The sequence below is a fragment of the Tachyglossus aculeatus genome, unplaced genomic scaffold, assembly GCF_015852505.1.
Source record: "Tachyglossus aculeatus isolate mTacAcu1 unplaced genomic scaffold, mTacAcu1.pri scaffold_145_arrow_ctg1, whole genome shotgun sequence".
In the NCBI taxonomy this organism is placed as follows: Eukaryota; Metazoa; Chordata; class Mammalia; order Monotremata; family Tachyglossidae; genus Tachyglossus; species Tachyglossus aculeatus.
The window spans coordinates 204,183-225,714 of record NW_024044869.1 but is presented as its reverse complement, the minus strand read 5'-3'; the positions used below and the strand labels follow the sequence as shown (position 1 = coordinate 225,714).

The following is a 21,532-nucleotide window of genomic DNA, read 5'->3' as shown; positions in this document are numbered from 1 at the left end:
CAGGCCTCAGTACCATCAAAATTGATAAATGGAATGATAGAAATGCCATCATTAATATTATTAAAAGGGAGAGACAGATGACAAAATAAAACAAGTAGACAGGCCTCAGTACCATCAAAATAGATAGATGGAATTATAGAAATACCACCATTATCATTATTAAAAGGGAGAGACAGACGACAAAACATAACCAGTAGACAGGCCTCAGTACCATCAAAATAGGTAAATGGAATCATAGAAATACCATCATTATTATTATTAAAAGGGAGAGACAGACGACAAAACAAAACAAGTAGACAGGCCTCAGTACCATCAAAATAGATGAATGGAATTATAGAAATACCATCATTATTATTATTAAAAGGGAGAGACAGATGACAAAACCAAACCAGTAGACAGGTTTCAATAAGCATCAAAATAGATAAATGGAATTATAGAAATACCATCATTATGATTATTAAAAGGGGGAGACAGATGACAAAACAAAACAAGTAGACGGGCCTCAATTTCATTCATTCATTCAACCGCATTTATTGAGCGCTTACTGTGTGCAGAACACTGTACTAAGCGCTTGGGAACTACAAGTTGGCAACATAAACATAAACATAGCATGAAAATAGACAAATAGAATTATAGAAATACCATCATTATCATTATTAAAAGGGGAAGATAGCAAAACAAAACCAGTAAACAGGCCTCAGTACCATCAAAATTGATAGATGGAATGATAGAAATGCCGTCATTAATATTATTAAAAGGGAGAGGCAGAAGACAAAACAAAACAAGTAGACAGGCCTCAGTACCATCAAAATAGATAAACGGAATTATAGAAATACCATCATTACTATTATTAAAAGGGGGAGACAGGTGACAAAACAAAGCCAGTAGACAGGCCTCAATAGCATCAAAATAGATGAATGGAATTATAGAAATACCATCATTATTATTATTAAAAGGGAGAGACAGATGACAAAACATAACCAGTAGACAGGCCTCAGTACCATCAAAATAGATAAATGGAATGATAGAAATGCCATCATTATTATTATTAGAAGGGTGAGACAGATGACAAAACAAAGCAAGTAGACAGGCCTCAATAGCATTCATTCATTCATTCAATCATATTTATTGAGCGCTTACTGTGTGCAGAGCACTGTACTAAGTGCTCGGGAACTACAAGTTGGCAACATAAACATAAACGTAGCATGAAAATAGACAAATGGAATTATAGAAATACCATCATTATCATTATTAAAAGGGGAAGGTAGGAAAACAAAACCAGTAAACGGGCCTCAGTACCATCAAAATCGATAAATGGAATGATAGAAATGCCATCATTAATATTATTAAAAGGGGGAGACAGATGACAAAACAAAACAAGTAGACAGGCCTCAGTACCATCAAAATAGATAAATGGAATGATAGAAATGTCATCATTAATATTATTAAAAGGGAGAGACAGACGACAAAACAAATAGACAGGCCTCAGTACCATCAAAATAGATAAATGGAATGATAGAAATACCATCATTATTATTATTAAAAGGGAGAGACAGACGACAAAACAAAACAAGTAGACAGGCCTCAGTACCATCAAAATAGATAAATGGAATGATAGAAATACCATCATTATTATTATTAAAAGGGAGAGACAGACGACAAAACAAAACAAGTAGACAGGCCTCAGTACCATCAAAATAGATAAATGGAATGATAGAAATGCCATCATTATTATTATTAAAAGGGAGAGACAGATGACAAAACATAACCAGTAGACAGGCCTCAGTACCATCAAAATAGATAAATGGAATTATAGAAATGCCATCATTATCATTATTAAAAGGGGAAGATAGCAAAACAAAACCAGTAAACAGGCCTCAGTACCATCAAAATCGATAAATAGAATGATAGAAATCCCATCATTATTATTATTAGAAGGGGGAGACAGAAGACCAAACCGAACCGGTAGACGACAGGCCTCAATACCATCAAAACGGATCAATGGAATTTATAGAAATCCCATTCAGCGCTTAGTACAGGGCTTGGCCCATAGTGAGCGCCTAACAAACCCCGTCCTTATGATTTGGGAACACGTTTTTGTGAGTTAAGAAGAAGAGGCTCCACAAATTCCCGTGGAATGTACCCGGATCGGGAAGAAAACCAATCTGGCAGGCGGGGAAGAGGGGAAACGGAGAAGATGTTAATTTAGAAACCGCCATCTCTCCCCTCCTTTCCCTAATTCCCTCTCCTGCTACTTTCATTCACTCATTCCATCGTATTTATTGAGCGCTTACGGCGCGCAGAGCACTGTACTAAGCGCTTGGGAAGTCCAATTGGGCAACAGAGATGGTCCTTACCCAACAACGGGCTCACACTCTAGAAGGGGGAGATGGACAACAAAAAAATCACCTAAGAATTTAGATAATCAGCCTCTCTCACCACCCTGTGAGGCCTAATATTATTATTATTATAATATATTATTATTAATATTATATTAATATAATATTATATATTATTATAATATACTATTATTATTATATAATAATAATGGTATTTGTGAAGTGCTTACTACGTGCCCAGCACTGTTCTAGAGAAGCAGCGTGGCTCAGTGGAAAGAGCCCGGGCTCAGGAGTCAGAGGTCATGGGTTCAAATCCCGGCTCCGCCAATTGCCAGCTTGTACTTCCCAAGCGCTTAGTCCAGTGCTCTGCACACAGTAAGCGCTCAATAAATACGATTGATTGATGGATTGATTGATTGATTGAATGAATTGCCAGCTGTGTGACCTGGGGCAAGTCGCTTCACTTCTCTGGGCCTCAGTTCCCTCATCTGTCAAATGGGGATGAAGACCGTGAGCCCCCCCGGGGGACAACCTCATCACCTTGTATCCTCCCCAGTGTTTAGAACAGTGCTTGGCACATAGTAAGCGCTTAATAAATGCCCTCATTATTTATTTTATTTATTCTAAGCACTGGGGGGAGAGACAAGGTGACCAGGTTGTCTCCCGTGGGGCTCACAAGTCTTCATCCCCATTTGACAGAGGAGGGAACTGAGGCCCAGAGAATAATAAGAATAAAAATCATGATGGCACTTGTTAAGCACTTACTATGTGCCAAGCACTGTTCTAAGCGCTGGGGGAGAGACCAGGTGATGAGGTTGTCCCCAGGGGGGCTCCCAGTCTTCATCCCCATTTGACAGAGGAGGGAACTGAGGCCCAGAGAATAATAAGAATAATAAGAATAAAAATAATGATGGTATTTATTAAGCGCTTACTATGTGCCAAGCACTGTTCTAAGCGCTGGGGGAGAGACAAGGTGATGCGGTTGTCCCCCGGGGGGCTCACAGTCTTCATCCCCATTTTACAGAGAATAATAATAATAAAAATAATGGTGGTAGAGACAAGGTGATGAGGTTGTCCCCCGGGGGGCTCACAGTCTTCATCCCCATTTTACAGAGGAGGGAACTGAGGCCCAGAGAATAATAAGAATAAAAATAATGATGGCATTTGTTAAGCGCTTACTATGTGCCAAGCACTGTTCTAAGCGCTGGGGGAGAGACAAGGTGATGAGGTTATCCCCTGGGGGGCTCAGTCTTCATCCCCATTTTACAGAGGAGGGAACTGAGGCCCAGAGAATAATAAGAATAATAATAATAAAAATAATGATGGCATTTATTAAGCGCTTACTATGTGCCAAGCACTGTTCTAAGCGCTGGGGGAGAGACAAGGTGATCAGGTTGTCCCCTGGGGGGCTCACAGTCTTCATCCCCGTTTTAAAGAGGAGGGAACTGAGGCCCAGAGAATAATAATAATAATAATAATAATAAAAATCATGATGGTATTTATTAAGCGGTTACTATGTGCCAAGCACTGTTCTAAGCGCTGGGGGAGAGACAAGGTGACGAGGTTGTCCCCTGGGGGGCTTATAGTCTTCAACCCCATTTTACAGAAGAGGGAACTGAGGCCCAGAGAATGATAAGAATAATAATAATAAAAATCATGATGGTATTTGTTAAGCGCTTACTATGTGCCAAGCACTGTTCTAAGCACTAGGAGAGAGACAAGGTGATGAGGTTGTCCCCCGGGGGGCTCACAGTCTTCATCCCCATTTTCCAGAGGAGGGAACTGAGGCCCAGAGAATAATAATAATAAAAATAATGATGGTATTTGTTAAGCGCTTACTACGTGCCAAGCATTGTTCTAAGCGCTGGGGGAAATACAAGGACATCGGGTTGTCCCCCTTGGGGCTCACAATCTTCATCCCCATTTTCCAGAGGAGGGAACTGAGGCCCAGAGAATAATAATAATAAAAATAATGATGGTATTTGTTAAGTGCTCACTACGTGCCAAGCATTGTTCTAAGCGCTGGGGGAGAGACAAGGACATCGGGTTGTCCCCCGTGGGGCTCACAATCTTCATCCCCATTTTCCAGAGGAGGGAACTGAGGCCCAGAGAAGAGAAGTGACTGTGGCCCCAAGTCACACAACTGACAAGCGGCGGAGCCGGGATTCGAACCCACGACCTCGGACTTTCTATGTTGCCAACTTGGACTTCCCAAGCGCTTAGTACAGTGCCCTGCACACAGGAACCGCTCGATCAATACGATTGATTGATTGATTGATTGATTGATCCACAAATCCATCCACCCGGCCCCCATTTCTCCAACTTATTTTTATTTTTCATCACCTTCCATGTTTCTCCTACTTTATTTTTTTTATCCACCCGTCACCCCTCATGGCAAAATCCTCATCCCAATTTTGGCCTGTTGCGATGTAAATCTTTCAGGTGTGAAATTGTTATTTTTTTTCAATATATATACAACAATATATATTATATATATACAATATATATATATATATTTTTTTTTTTCTAGTAGTCAGAGGGGAACAGGCCGGAGTGTATTTATCGGAAATCCGGGAAGAATGAGACACGGTCTTCATATCAAACTGTCGCGTTTTCGCCCCCGGGGTTGGAGTAAATGCCTCGGAAAAAATGTTCTGATTGATCCATTGTTCAGAAGAAAATGTATTTTTCGTACATTGAAGGGCGAAGCTTAATGCGCGGCGATAATTTCTAGGCCGTAAGCCTATTGTTGGGCAGGGATTGTCCCTATTTGTTGCCAAATTGTCCTTTCCAAGTGCTCAGTACAGTGCTCTGCACCAAGGAAGTGCTCAATAAATACAATTGAATGAATGAATCTGCACCCAGGAAGCGCTCAATAAATACAATTGAATGAATGAATCTATAATTCTATTTATTTCTATTGAGGCCTCTCTACTTGTTTTGTTGTCTGTCTCCCTCTTCCAGACCGCGAGCCCATTGTTGGGCAGGGATTGTCCCTATTTGTTGCCAAATTGTCCTTTCCAAGCGCTCAGTACAGTGCTCTGCACCCAGGAAGTGCTCAATAAATATGATGGAATGAATGAATCTATAATTCTATTTATTTCTATTGAGGCCTCTTTACTTGTTTTGTTGTCCGTCTCCCTCTTCCAGACTGTGAGCCCGTTGTTGGGCAGGGATTGTCCCTATTTGTTGCCAAATTGTCCTTTCCAAGCGCTCAGTACAGTGCTCTGCACCCAGGAAGCGCTCAATAAATACGATGGAATGAATGAATCTATAATTCTATTTATTTCTATTGAGGCCTCTCTACTTGTTTTGTTGTCCGTCTCCCTCTTCTAGTCCGTGAGCCCGTTGTTGTGTAGGGATTGTCCCTATTTGTTGCCAAATTGGACTTTCCAAGCGCTCAGTACAGTGCTCTGCACCCAGGAAGCGCTCAATAAATACGACTGAATGAATGAATCTATAATTCTATTTATTTCTATTGAGGCCTCTCTACTTGTTTTGTTGTCCGTCTCCCTCTTCTAGACCGTGAGCCCGTTGTTGGGCAGGGACAAATGCTATTATTATTATTGTTATTATTATTATTATTATTATTATTATTATTATTATTACTATTATTAAGAACAGTGCTTGACTCTACACAAATGCCATCATGATTATGATGATGATGATGATTATGAATAATAATAAGACCAACTGATCACCTTGTTTCCCCCCCAGTGCTTAGAACAGTGCTCGGCACACAGTAAGCGCTTAACAAATGCCATTATTATTATTATTATTATTATTATTGTCCCTATTTGTTTCCAAATTGTCCTTTCCAAGCGCTCAGTACAGTGCTCTGCACACAGGAAGCGCTCAATAAATACGATGGAATGAATGAATGAATCTCTAATTCTATTTATTTCTATTGAGGCCTCTCTACTTGTTTTGTTGTCCGTCTCCCTCTTCTAGACCGTGAGCCCGTTGTTGGGCAGGGACAAATGCCATTATTATTATTATTATTATTATTATTATTATTATTATTATTATTGAGACCAGTGCTTGACTCTTCACAAATACCATCATGATTATGATGATGATGATGATTATGAATAATAATAAGACAAACTGATCACCCTGTTTCCCCCCCAGCGCTTAGAACAGTGCTCGGCACATAGTAAGCACTTAACAAATGCCATTATTATTATTATTATTATTATTATTATTGTCCCTATTTATTGCCAAATTGTCCTTTCCAAGCGCTCAGTACAGTGCTCTGCACACAGGAAGTGCTCAATAAATACGATGGAATGAATGAATGAATCTCTAATTCTATTTATTTCTATTGAGGCCTCTCTACTTGTTTTGTTGTCCGTCTCCTTCTTCTAGACCGTGAGCCCGTTGTTGGGCAGGGACAAATGCCATTATTATTATTATTATTATTATTATTATTAAGAACAGTGCTTGACTCTTCACAAATACCGTCATGATTATGATGATGATGATGATTATGAATAATAATAAGACAAACTGATCACCTTGTTCCCCCCCCCAGCGCTTAGAACAGTGCTCGGCACACAGTAAGCGCTTAACAAATGCCATTATTATTATTATTATTATTATTATTGTCCCAATTTGTTGCCAAATTGAACTTTCCAAGCGCTCAGTACAGTGCTCTGCACCCAGGAAGCGCTCAATAAATACGATGGAATGAATGAATCTATAATTCTATTTATTTCTATTGAGGCCTCTCTACTTGTTTTGTTGTCCGTCTCCCTCTTCTAGTCCGTGAGCCCGTTGTTGTGTAGGGATTGTCCCTATTTGTTGCCAAATTGGACTTTCCAAGCGCTCAGTACAGTGCTCTGCACCCAGGAAGCGCTCAATAAATACGATTGAATGAATGAATCTATAATTCTATTTATTTCTATTGAGGCCTCTCTACTTGTTTTGTTGTCCGTCTCCCTCTTCTAGACCGTGAGCCCGTTGTTGGGCAGGGACAAATGCCATTATTATTATTATTATTATTATTATTATTATTATTATTATTATTATTATTATCATCATTATTAAGAACAGTGCTTGACTCTTCACAAATACCATCATGATTATGATGATGATGATGATTATGAATAATAATAAGACAAACTGATCACCTTGTTTCCCCCCACCAGGGCTTAGAACAGTGCTTGGCACATAGTAAGCGCTTAACAAATGCCATTATTATTATTATTATTGTCCTTATTTGTTGCCAAATTGTCCTTTCCAAGCGCTCAGTACAGTGCTCAGCACCCAGGAAGCGCTCAATAAATACGATTGAATGAATGAATCTATAATTCTATTTATTTCTATTGAGGCCTCTCTACTTGTTTTGTTGTCCGTCTCCCTCTTCTAGTCCGTGAGCCCGTTGTTGTGTAGGGATTGTCCCTATTTGTTGCCAAATTGGACTTTCCAAGCGCTCAGTACAGTGCTCTGCACCCAGGAAGCGCTCAATAAATACGACTGAATGAATGAATCTATAATTCTATTTATTTCTATTGAGGCCTCTCTACTTGTTTTGTTGTCCGTCTCCCTCTTCTAGACCGTGAGCCCGTTGTTGGGCAGGGACAAATGCTATTATTATTATTATTATTATTATTATTATTATTATTATTATTATTATTATTATTACTATTATTAAGAACAGTGCTTGACTCTACACAAATGCCATCATGATTATGATGATGATGATGATTATGAATAATAATAAGACCAACTGATCACCTTGTTTCCCCCCCAGTGCTTAGAACAGTGCTCGGCACACAGTAAGCGCTTAACAAATGCCATTATTATTATTATTATTATTATTATTGTCCCTATTTGTTGCCAAATTGAACTTTCCAAGCGCTCAGTACAGTGCTCTGCACCCAGGAAGCGCTCAATAAATACGATGGAATGAATGAATGAATCTATAATTCTATTTATTTCTATTGAGGCCTCTCTACTTGTTTTGTTGTCCGTCTCCCTCTTCTAGACCGTGAGCCCGTTCTTGGGCAGGGACAAATGCCATTATTATTATTATTATTATTATTATTATTATTATTATTGAGACCAGTGCTTGACTCTTCACAAATACCATCATGATTATGATGATGATGATGATTATGAATAATAATAAGACAAACTGATCACCCTGTTTCCCCCCCAGCGCTTAGAACAGTGCTCGGCACATAGTAAGCACTTAACAAATGCCATTATTATTATTATTATTATTATTATTATCCCTATTTATTGCCAAATTGTCCTTTCCAAGCGCTCAGTACAGTGCTCTGCACACAGGAAGTGCTCAATAAATACGATGGAATGAATGAATGAATCTCTAATTCTATTTATTTCTATTGAGGCCTCTCTACTTGTTTTGTTGTCCGTCTCCTTCTTCTAGACCGTGAGCCCGTTGTTGGGCAGGGACAAATGCCATTATTATTATTATTATTATTATTATTATTATTATTATTATTAAGAACAGTGCTTGACTCTTCACAAATACCATCATGATTATGATGATGATGATGATTATGAATAATAATAAGACAAACTGATCACCTTGTTTCCCCCCCAGCGCTTAGAACAGTGCTCGGCACATAGTAAGCGCTTAACAAATGCCATTATTATTATTATTATTGTCTCTATTTGTTGCCAAATTGAACTTTCCAAGCGCTCAGTACAGTGCTCTGCACCCAGGAAGCGCTCAATAAATACGATGGAATGAATGAATCTATAATTCTATTTATTTCTATTGAGGCCTCTCTACTTGTTTTGTTGTCCGTCTCCCTCTTCTAGTCCGTGAGCCCGTTGTTGTGTAGGGATTGTCCCTATTTGTTGCCAAATTGGACTTTCCAAGCGCTCAGTACAGTGCTCTGCACCCAGGAAGCGCTCAATAAATACGACTGAATGAATGAATCTATAATTCTATTTATTTCTATTGAGGCCTCTCTACTTGTTTTGTTGTCCGTCTCCCTCTTCTAGACCGTGAGCCCGTTGTTGGGCAGGGACAAATGCTATTATTATTATTGTTATTATTATTATTATTATTATTATTATTATTATTATTATTACTATTATTAAGAACAGTGCTTGACTCTACACAAATGCCATCATGATTATGATGATGATGATGATTATGAATAATAATAAGACCAACTGATCACCTTGTTTCCCCCCCAGTGCTTAGAACAGTGCTCGGCACACAGTAAGCGCTTAACAAATGCCATTATTATTATTATTATTATTATTATTGTCCCTATTTGTTTCCAAATTGTCCTTTCCAAGCGCTCAGTACAGTGCTCTGCACACAGGAAGCGCTCAATAAATACGATGGAATGAATGAATGAATCTCTAATTCTATTTATTTCTATTGAGGCCTCTCTACTTGTTTTGTTGTCCGTCTCCCTCTTCTAGACCGTGAGCCCGTTGTTGGGCAGGGACAAATGCCATTATTATTATTATTATTATTATTATTATTATTATTATTATTATTGAGACCAGTGCTTGACTCTTCACAAATACCATCATGATTATGATGATGATGATGATTATGAATAATAATAAGACAAACTGATCACCCTGTTTCCCCCCCAGCGCTTAGAACAGTGCTCGGCACATAGTAAGCACTTAACAAATGCCATTATTATTATTATTATTATTATTATTATTGTCCCTATTTATTGCCAAATTGTCCTTTCCAAGCGCTCAGTACAGTGCTCTGCACACAGGAAGTGCTCAATAAATACGATGGAATGAATGAATGAATCTCTAATTCTATTTATTTCTATTGAGGCCTCTCTACTTGTTTTGTTGTCCGTCCTCCTTCTTCTAGACCGTGAGCCCGTTGTTGGGCAGGGACAAATGCCATTATTATTATTATTATTATTATTATTATTAAGAACAGTGCTTGACTCTTCACAAATACCGTCATGATTATGATGATGATGATGATTATGAATAATAATAAGACAAACTGATCACCTTGTTCCCCCCCCCCAGCGCTTAGAACAGTGCTCGGCACACAGTAAGCGCTTAACAAATGCCATTATTATTATTATTATTATTATTATTGTCCCAATTTGTTGCCAAATTGAACTTTCCAAGCGCTCAGTACAGTGCTCTGCACCCAGGAAGCGCTCAATAAATACGATGGAATGAATGAATCTATAATTCTATTTATTTCTATTGAGGCCTCTCTACTTGTTTTGTTGTCCGTCTCCCTCTTCTAGTCCGTGAGCCCGTTGTTGTGTAGGGATTGTCCCTATTTGTTGCCAAATTGGACTTTCCAAGCGCTCAGTACAGTGCTCTGCACCCAGGAAGCGCTCAATAAATACGATTGAATGAATGAATCTATAATTCTATTTATTTCTATTGAGGCCTCTCTACTTGTTTTGTTGTCCGTCTCCCTCTTCTAGACCGTGAGCCCGTTGTTGGGCAGGGACAAATGCCATTATTATTATTATTATTATTATTATTATTATTATTATTATTATTATTATCATCATTATTAAGAACAGTGCTTGACTCTTCACAAATACCATCATGATTATGATGATGATGATGATTATGAATAATAATAAGACAAACTGATCACCTTGTTTCCCCCCACCAGGGCTTAGAACAGTGCTTGGCACATAGTAAGCGCTTAACAAATGCCATTATTATTATTATTATTGTCCTTATTTGTTGCCAAATTGTCCTTTCCAAGCGCTCAGTACAGTGCTCAGCACCCAGGAAGCGCTCAATAAATACGATTGAATGAATGAATCTATAATTCTATTTATTTCTATTGAGGCCTCTCTACTTGTTTTGTTGTCCGTCTCCCTCTTCTAGTCCGTGAGCCCGTTGTTGTGTAGGGATTGTCCCTATTTGTTGCCAAATTGGACTTTCCAAGCGCTCAGTACAGTGCTCTGCACCCAGGAAGCGCTCAATAAATACGACTGAATGAATGAATCTATAATTCTATTTATTTCTATTGAGGCCTCTCTACTTGTTTTGTTGTCCGTCTCCCTCTTCTAGACCGTGAGCCCGTTGTTGGGCAGGGACAAATGCTATTATTATTATTATTATTATTATTATTATTATTATTATTATTATTATTATTATTACTATTATTAAGAACAGTGCTTGACTCTACACAAATGCCATCATGATTATGATGATGATGATGATTATGAATAATAATAAGACCAACTGATCACCTTGTTTCCCCCCCAGTGCTTAGAACAGTGCTCGGCACACAGTAAGCGCTTAACAAATGCCATTATTATTATTATTATTATTATTATTGTCCCCTATTTGTTGCCAAATTGAACTTTCCAAGCGCTCAGTACAGTGCTCTGCACCCAGGAAGCGCTCAATAAATACGATTGGAATGAATGAATGAATCTATTAATTCTATTTATTTCTATTGAGGCCTCTCTACTTGTTTTGTTGTCCGTCTCCCTCTTCTAGACCGTGAGCCCGTTCTTGGGCAGGGACAAATGCCATTATTATTATTATTATTATTATTATTATTATTATTATTATTGAGACCAGTGCTTGACTCTTCACAAATACCATCATGATTATGATGATGATGATGATTATGAATAATAATAAGACAAACTGATCACCCTGTTTCCCCCCCAGCGCTTAGAACAGTGCTCGGCACATAGTAAGCACTTAACAAATGCCATTATTATATTATTTTATTATTATTATCCCTATTTATTGCCAAATTGTCCTTTCCAAGCGCTCAGTACAGTGCTCTGCACACAGGAAGTGCTCAATAAATACGATGGAATGAATGAATGAATCTCTAATTCTATTTATTTCTATTGAGGCCTCTCTACTTGTTTTGTTGTCCGTCTCCTTCTTCTAGACCGTGAGCCCGTTGTTGGGCAGGGACAAATGCCATTATTATTATTATTATTATTATTATTATTATTATTATTATTAAGAACAGTGCTTGGACTCTTCACAAATACCATCATGATTATGATGATGATGATGATTATGAATAATAATAAGACAAACTGATCACCTTGTTTTCCCCCCCAGCGCTTAGAACAGTGCTCGGCCACATAGTTAAGCGCTTAACAAATGCCATTATTATTATTATTATTGTCTCTATTTGTTGCCAAAGTTGAACTTTCCAAGCGCTCAGTACAGTGCTCTGCACCCAGGAAGCGCTCAATAAATACGATGGAATGAATGAATCTTTAATTCTATTTATTCTATTGAGGCCTCTCACTTGTTTTGTTGTCCGTCTCCCTCTTCTAGTCCGTGAGCCCGTTTGTTGTGTATGGGATTGTCCCTATTTGTTGCCAAATTGGACTTTCCAAGCGCTCAGTACAGTGCTCTGCACCCAGGAAGCGCTCAATAAATACGACTGAATGAATGAATCAATAATTCTATTTATTTCTATTGAGGCCTCTCTACTTGTTTTGTTGTCCGTCTCCCTCTACTAGACCGTGAGCCCGTTGTTGGGCAGGGACAAATGCTATTATTATTATTATTATTATTATTATTATTATTATTATTATTATTATTATTATTACTATTATTAAGAACAGTGCTTGACTCTACACAAATGCCATCATGATTATTGATGATGATGATGATTATGAATAAATATAAGACCAACTGATCACCTTGTTTCCCCCCCAGTGCTTAGAACAGTGCTCGGCACACAGTAAGCGCTTAACAAATGCATTATTATTATTATTATTATTATTATTGTCCCTATTTGTTGCCAATTGAACTTTCCAAGCGCTCAGTACAGTGCTCTGCACCCAGGAAGCGCTCAATAAATACGATGGAATGAATGAATGAATCTATAATTCTATTTATTTCTATTGAGGCCTCTCTACTTGTTTTGTTGTCCGTCTCCCTCTTCTAGACCGTGAGCCCGTTCTTGGGCAGGGACAAATGCCATTATTATTATTATTATTATTATTATTATTATTATTGAGACCAGTGCTTGACTCTTCACAAATACCATCATGATTATGATGATGATGATGATTATGAATAATAATAAGACAAACTGATCACCCTGTTTCCCCCCCAGCGCTTAGAACAGTGCTCGGCACATAGTAAGCACTTAACAAATGCCATTATTATTATTATTATTATTATTATTATCCCTATTTATTGCCAAATTGTCCTTTCCAAGCGCTCAGTACAGTGCTCTGCACACAGGAATGCTCAATAAATACGATGGAATGAATGAATGAATCTCTAATTCTATTTATTTCTATTGAGGCCTCTCTACTTGTTTTGTTGTCCGTCTCCTTCTTCTAGACCGTGAGCCCGTTGTTGGGCAGGGACAAATGCCATATTATTATTATTATTATTATTATTATTATTATTATTATAAGAACATGCTTGACTCTTCACAAATACCATCATGATTAATGATGATGATGATTAATGAATAATATAAGACAAACTGATCACCTTGTTTCCCCCCCAGCGCTTAGAACAGTGCTCGGCACATAGTAAGCGCTTAACAAATGCCATTATTATTATTATTGTCTCTATTTGTTGCCAAATTGAACTTTCCAAGCGCTCAGTACAGTGCTCTGCACCCAGGAAGCGCTCAATAAATACGATGGAATGAATGAATCTATAATTCTATTTATTTCTATTGAGGCCTCTCTACTTGTTTTGTTGTCCGTCTCCCTCTTCTAGTCCGTGAGCCCGTTTGTGTAGGGATTGTCCCTATTTGTTGCCAAATTGGACTTTCCAAGCGCTCAGTACAGTGCTCTGCACCCAGGAAGCGCTCAATAAATACGATTGAATGATGAATCTATAATTCTATTTATTTCTATTGAGGCCTCTTTATTTGTTTTGTTGTCCGTCTCCCTCTTCTAGACCGTGAGCCCGTTGTTGGGCAGGGACAAATGCCATTATTATTATTATTATTATTATATTATTATTATCATCATTATTAAGAACAGTGCTTGACTCTTCACAAATACCATCATGATTATGATGATGATGATATGAATAATAATAAGACAAACTGATCACCTTGTTTCCCCCCACCAGGGCTTAGAACAGTGCTTGGCACATAGTAAGCGCTTAACAAATGCCATTATTATTATTATTATTGTCCTTATTTGTTGCCAAATTGTCCTTTCCAAGCGCTCAGTACAGTGCTCAGCACCCAGGAAGCGCTCATAAATACGATTGAATGAATGAATCTATAATTCTATTTATTTCTATTGAGGCCTCTCTACTTGTTTTGTTGTCCGTCTCCCTCTTCTAGTCCGTGAGCCCGTTGTTGTGTAGGGATTGTCCCTATTTGTTGCCAAATTGGACTTTCCAAGCGCTCAGTACAGTGCTCTGCACACAGGAAGCGCTCAATAAATACGATGGAATGAATGAATGAATCTATAATTCTATTTATTTCTATTGAGGCCTCTCTACTTGTTTTGTTGTCCTCTCCTTCTTCTAGACCGTGAGCCCGTTGTTGGCAGGGACAAATGCCATTATTATTATTATTATTATTATTATTATTAAGAACAGTGCTTGACTCTTCACAAATACCATCATGATTATGATGATGATGATGATTATGAATAATAATAAGACAAACTGATCACCTTGTTTCCCCCCACCAGGGCTTAGAACAGTGCTTGGCACATAGTAAGCGCTTAACAAATGCCATTATTATTATTATTATTGTCCTTATTTGTTGCCAAATTGTCCTTTCCAAGCGCTCAGTACAGTGCTCAGCACCCAGGAAGCGCTCAATAAATACGATGGAATGAATGAATCTATAATTCTATTTATTTCTATTGAGGCCTCTCTACTTGTTTTGTTGTCCGTCTCCCTCTTCTAGTCCGTGAGCCCGTTGTTGTGTAGGGATTGTCCCAATTTGTTGCCAAATTGTCCTTTCCAAGCGCTCAGTACAGTGCTCTGCACCCAGGAAGCGCTCAATAAATACGATTGAATGAATGAATCTATAATTCTATTTATTTCTATTGAGGCCTCTTTATTTGTTTGTTGTCCGTCTCCTCTTCTAGACCGTGAGCCCGTTGTTGGGCAGGGACAAATGCTATTATTATTATTATTATTATTATTATTATTATCATCATCATTATTAAGAACAGTGCTTGACTCTTCACAAATACCATCATGATTATGATGATGATGATGATTATGAATAATAATAAGACAAACTGATCACCTTGTTTCCCCCCACCAGGGCTTAGAACAGTGCTTGCACATAGTAAGCGCTTAACAAATGCCATTATTATTATTATTATTGTCCCTATTTGTTGCCAAATTGTCCTTTCCAAGCGCTCAGTACAGTGCTCTCTGCACCCAGAAGCGCTCAAAAATACAATTGAATGAATGAATCTATAATTCTATTTATTTCTACTGAGGCCTCTTTATTTGTTTTGTTGTCCGTCTCCTCTTCTAGACCGCGAGCCCGTTGTTGGGCAGGGATTGTTTCTATTTGTTTGCCAAATTGGACTTTCCAAGCGCTCAGTACAGTGCTCTGCACCCAGGAAGCGCTCAATAAATACGATGGAATGAATGAATCTATAATTCTATTTATTTCTATTGAGGCCTCTCTACTTGTTTTGTTGTCCGTCTCCCTCTTCTAGTCCGTGAGCCCGTTGTTGTGTAGGGATTGTCCCTATTTGTTGCCAAATTGGACTTTCCAAGCGCTCAGTACAGTGCTCTGCACCCAGGAAGCGCTCAATAAATACCATGGAATGAATGGAGGCGTGAATGCCGGGCTGGAGATCGTGATGGGGAAGGCATCTGTGACATCTCCCGATCCTCTCGACCTCATTTTTGTCATCGATGCTGAAAATTGTGATAATTACGGCATCTCCTAAGCGCTTAGTACAGCACCGTCCGTACCATGGTGATAATTAATAAAGACAGTGTTTGTGAAGCGCTTACTATACGAGCTGTACTGTATTAAGCGCTGCCCTCCTCATCATCGGTAATAATTATAACACTTACGGTATTTGCTAGGCGCTTACTACGATCTGTACTGTACTAAGCGCTGTCATCACTTTCAAGGGGGATAATTATAATAATTACGGTGTTCATTAAGCGCTTACTACGGGCCGTACTGTACTAAGCACTGTTGTCCTCTTCAACTATGATAATTATAATAATTATGGTATCTGTGTAATATTATAATAATTACGGTATCTGTGAAGCACTTACTACGGGCCGTACTGTACTAAGCGCCGTCGTCCTCTTCAACTATGATAATTATAAATAATTACGGTATCTGTGAAATATTATAATAATTACGGTATCTGTGAAGCGCTTACTACGGCCGTACTGTACTAAGCCCGTCGTCCTCTTCAACTATGATAATTATAATAATTACGGTATCTGTGAAGCATTATAATAATTACGGTATCTGTGAAGCGCTTACTACGGGCCGTGCTGTACTAAGCGCTGTCGTCCTCTTCAACTATAATTATAACAATTACGGTATCTGTGAAATATTATAATAATTACGGTATCTGTGAAGCGCTTACTACAGGTCGTACTGTACTAAGTGCTGTCGTCCTCTTCAACTATGAAAACTATAATAATTACGGTATCTGCGAAGTGCTTACTACGGGCTGTGCTGTACTAAGCGCTGCCAACATTTTGGACAGTAATGATTATAATAATTATGGTATTTGTGAAGCGCTTACTACGGGCTGTACTGTACTAAGCGCTGCCGTCATCTTCAACGGGAATAATCATACAAATTTTGGATTTGTGAAGCGCTTACTACAGGCTGTACTGTACTAAGCGCTGCCATCCTCTTCCACGGTGATAATTATAATAATTACAGTATTTGTTAAGCACTTACTACGATCTGTACTGTACTAAGCGCTGTCATTCTCTTCCACGTGATAAATTATAATAATTACGGTATTGTTAAGCGCTTACTACGATCTGTACTGTACTAAGCGCTGCCATCCTCTTCCACGGTGATAATTATAATAATTACGGTATTTGTGAAGCGCTTACTACGGCTGTACTGTACTAAGCGCTGCCGTCATCTTCCACGGTGATAATTATAATAATTACGGTATTTGTGAAGCGCTTACTACGGGCTGTACTGTACTAAGCGCTGCCGTCATCTTCCACGGAATAATCATAATAATTTTGGATTTGTGAAGCGCTTACTACAGGCTGTACTGTACTAACCGCTGTCATTCTCTTCCATGGTAATAATTATAATAATTACGGTATTTTTAAGCGCTTACTACGATCTGTACTGTACTAAGCGCTGATCGTCTTCCATGGTGATAATTATAATAATTACAGTATTTGTGAAGCGCTTACTACGATCTGTACTGTACTAAGCGCTGTTATCCTCTTCCACGGTGATAAATTATAATAATTACAGTATTTGTTAAGTGCTTACTACGATCTGCACTGTACTAAGCGCTGTCATCCTCTTCCATGTGATAATTATAATAATTACGGTATTTGTTAAGCGCTTACTACGATCTGTACTGTACTAAGCGCTGTCATCCTCTTCCATGGTAATAATTATAATAATTACAGTATTTGTTAAGCGCTTACTACGAGCTGTACTGTACTAAGCGCTGCCATCCTCTTCCACGGTGATAATTATAATAATTACAGTATTTGTTAAGCGCTTAACTACGATCTGCACTGTACTAAGCGCTGTCATCCTCTTCCACGGTGATAATTATAATAATTACGGTATTTGTTAAGCGCTTACTACAGTATCTACCGGCACCTACTATGTGCCAAGCACTGTTCTAAGCGCTTTGGGGAGGATACAAGGTGATTAGGTTGTTCCCCGTGGGGCTCACAGTCTTTAATCCCCATTTGACAGAGGAGGAAACTGAGGCACGGAGAATAATAATAATGATGATGATGATAATAATAATAATAATAATAATAATAATAATGGGTTTTGTTAAGCGCCTACTATGTGCCAAGCACTGTTCTAAGCGCTTTGGGGGATACAAGGTGATCAGATTATTCCCCGTGGGGCTAACACTCTTTAATCCCCATTTGACAGATGAGGAAACTGAGGCCCAGAGAATAATAATAATAATAATAATAAATAATAATAATAATAATAACAACAATAACAATAATAGTATTTATTAAGCGCTTACTATGTGGAAAGCACTGTTCTAAGCGCTGGGGGGGATACAAGGTGATCAGGTTTACCTCCGCGGGCTCACAGTCTTTAATCCCCATCTGACAGATGAGGAAATTGAGGCACGGATAATAATAATAATAATAATAATAATAACAATAATATTGGTATTTCTTAAGCGCTTACTATGTGCCAAGCACTGTTCTAAGCTCTGGGGGAGATACAAGGTGATGAGGTTGTCCCCCGGGGGGCTCATGGTTCTTCAATCCCCATTTGACAGAGGAGGAAACTGAGGCCCGGCGAAGAATAATAATAGCATTTGTGAAGCGCTTACTATGTGCCAAGCACTGTTCTAAGCGCTTTGGGGGATACAAGGTGATCGGATTGTCCCCCGGGGGCTCACAGTTTTAATCCCCATTTGACAGATGAGAAAACTGAGGCCCGGATGATAATAATAATAATAATAATAATAATAATAATAATAGCATTGTTAAGCGCCTACGATGTGCCAAGCACTGTTCTAAGCGCTGGGGTAGATACAAGGTGATGGGATTGTCCCCCGGGGGCTCACGGTCTTCATCCCCATTGGACAGATGAGGAAACTGAGGCCCAGAGAATAATAATAATGATGGTATTTGTGAAGCGCTTACTACGTGTCAAGCACTGTTCTAAGCGCTGGGGGGGAGACAAGGTGATGAGGTTGTGCCCCGGGGCTCACGGTGTTCATCCCCATTTGACAGAGGAGGAAACTGAGGCCGGAGAATAATAATAATGATAATGATGGTATTTGTGAAGCGCTTACTACGTTCAAGCACTGTTCTAAGCGCCGGGGAGAGACAAGGTGATGAGGTTGTCCCCCGGGGGCTCACGGTCTTCATCCCCATTTGACAGAGGAGGAAACTGAGGCCCAGAGAAGTGAAGTGACTCGCCCAAGGTCACCCAGCAGACAAGGTGGCAGAGGCGCCCACTGTTGGTAGGGACCGTCTCTATATGTTCCAATTTGTACTTCCCAAGCGCTTAGTACAGTGCTCTGCACATAGTAAGCGCTCAATAAATACGATTGAAGATGATGATGATGATGGGATTAGAACCCACGACCTCTGGCTCCCAAGCCCGGGCTCTACCCAATAAAGCCACGCGCATTAATTTTTTAAGGCCTACGCACATTTATTTATTTTCTAAAGGCCTTTTCCCCACCTTGAAAAGGTGAAAACACTGTGGTTTTATTTGTTTTTTTCCCCAAGGTTATTTCATTTTAAAAACACCTGCAAGATTTTTTATTTTTGTATCATAAAGGTTGAGACAGGATTTTTATTTTTGTATTTTAAAGGCTGACAGGAAGATTTTTTTGCGTAATAGAGATTATCTCATTTTTAGAAAACACCTGCAAGATTTTTTATTTTTGTATCTTCAAGGTTGAGACAGGATGATTTTTTTTTGCGTAATAGAGATTTACAGTGACAGTTTATAGATGCAATAACATTTTCCATTTTGCCCTTGCTCTAAAAACCCCAAATAAGACGGTGTTTTTCTTTAGGCAGCCGGGCGGAATGACCGAAAAAATCACAGGTAATTGAAAGTCAAATACTTTTCATTTTGGAAGCTCCAGAATGGAGCTAATTCGTTCCTTAGTCTTCTTCTTCTTCTTATTATTATATTGTTCATTTATTCGACTGCGTTTACTGAGCTCCGGAATGGAGCTAATTCATTATTGTTATTATTGTTATTATTATTCACTTACTCGATTGTATTTACTGAGCTCCAAATGGAGCTAATTCATTCCTTATTATTATTATTATTGTTATTATTATTCACTTATTCGATTGCTTTACTGAGCTCCGGAATGGAGCTAATTCATTCCTTATTGTCATTATTATTATTATTATTGTTATTATTATTCACTTATTCGATTGTATTTACTGAGCTCCAGAATGGAGCTAATTCATTTATTAATTACTATTATTATTATTATACTTCATTTATTCGATTGCTTTTACTGAGCTCCAGAATGGAGCTAATTCATTCCTCCTCCTCCTTCTCCCCTCCTCCTCATTCTCCTCTTTTCCTCCTCCTCCTCCTCCTCCTCCTCCTCCTCCTCCTCCTTCTTCTTCTTCTTCTTCTTCTTCTTCTTCTTCTTCTTTCTTCTTCTTCTTCTCTCTTCTTCTTCTCTTCTCCTCCTCCTCTCCTCCTCCTCCTTCTTCTTCTTCCTCCTCCTCCTCCTCCCCTTCTCCTCCTCCTCCTCCTCCTTCTCCTCCTCCTTCTCCTTCTTCTCCTTCTTCTTCTTCTTCTCCTCCTCCTCCTTCTCCTCCTCCTCCTCCTCCTTCTCCTCCTCCTCCTCCTCCTTCTCCTTCTCCTCCTCCTCCTCCTCCTTCTCCTCCTCCTTCTTCTTCTCCTCCTCCTTCTTCTTCTTCTCCTTCTCCTGCTCCTCCTCCTCCTTCTTCTTCTCCTCCACTCCTCCTTCTCCTTCTCCTCCTCCTCCTCCTCCTTCTTCTCTTCTCCTCCTCCTCCTCCCCTCCTCCATCTCCTTCTCTTCTTCTTCTTTCTTCTTTCTCTTCTTCTTCTTCTCTTCCTTCTTCTTTCTTCTCTTCTTCTTCTTCTTCTTCTTCTTCTCCTCCTTCTCCTTCTCCTCCTCCTTCTCCCTCCTCCTCCTCCTCCTTCTTCTCCTCCTCCTCCTTCTTCTCCTCCTCCTCCTCCTTCTCCTCCTCCTCCTTCTCCTCCTCCTCCTTCTCCTCCTCCTCCTCCTCCTTCTCCTCCTCCTCCCCTCCTCCTCCTTCTACTTCTTGTCCTCCTCCTACTCTTCCTCCTCCTCCTCCTTCTCTTCTCCCCCTCCCCTCTTCTTCTCTCCTCCTCCTCCTTCTCTTCTTCTCCTCCTCCTCCTCCTTCTGCTTCTCCTCCTCCTCCTCCTTCCCTCCTCCTTCTTCTTCTCCTTCATCCTTCTTCTTCTTCTTCTCTCCCTCTTCTTCTCTTCTTCTTCTCTCTTCTTCTTCCTTCTTCATCTTCTTCTTCTTCTTCTTCTTCTTCTCCTCCTCCTCCTCCTCCTCCTCCTCCTCCTCCTCCTCCTCCTCCTCCTCCTAATTAACATTAGCTATTT

General features: G+C 39.2%; 1 protein-coding gene across 1 annotated transcript in view; it reads right to left on the bottom strand.

The window, feature by feature from the left end:
* Window positions 1-2,060: 2,060 nt before the first annotated feature.
* Window positions 2,061-21,532, bottom strand: part of LRRC2 (leucine rich repeat containing 2) — a 56,065-nt gene continuing 36,593 nt past the window's right edge. Inside the window, exon 7 of the mRNA XM_038742656.1 lies at window positions 2,061-2,165. Coding sequence (XP_038598584.1) covers window positions 2,061-2,165 — 105 coding nt within the window. The remainder of the gene's footprint in view (window positions 2,166-21,532) is intronic.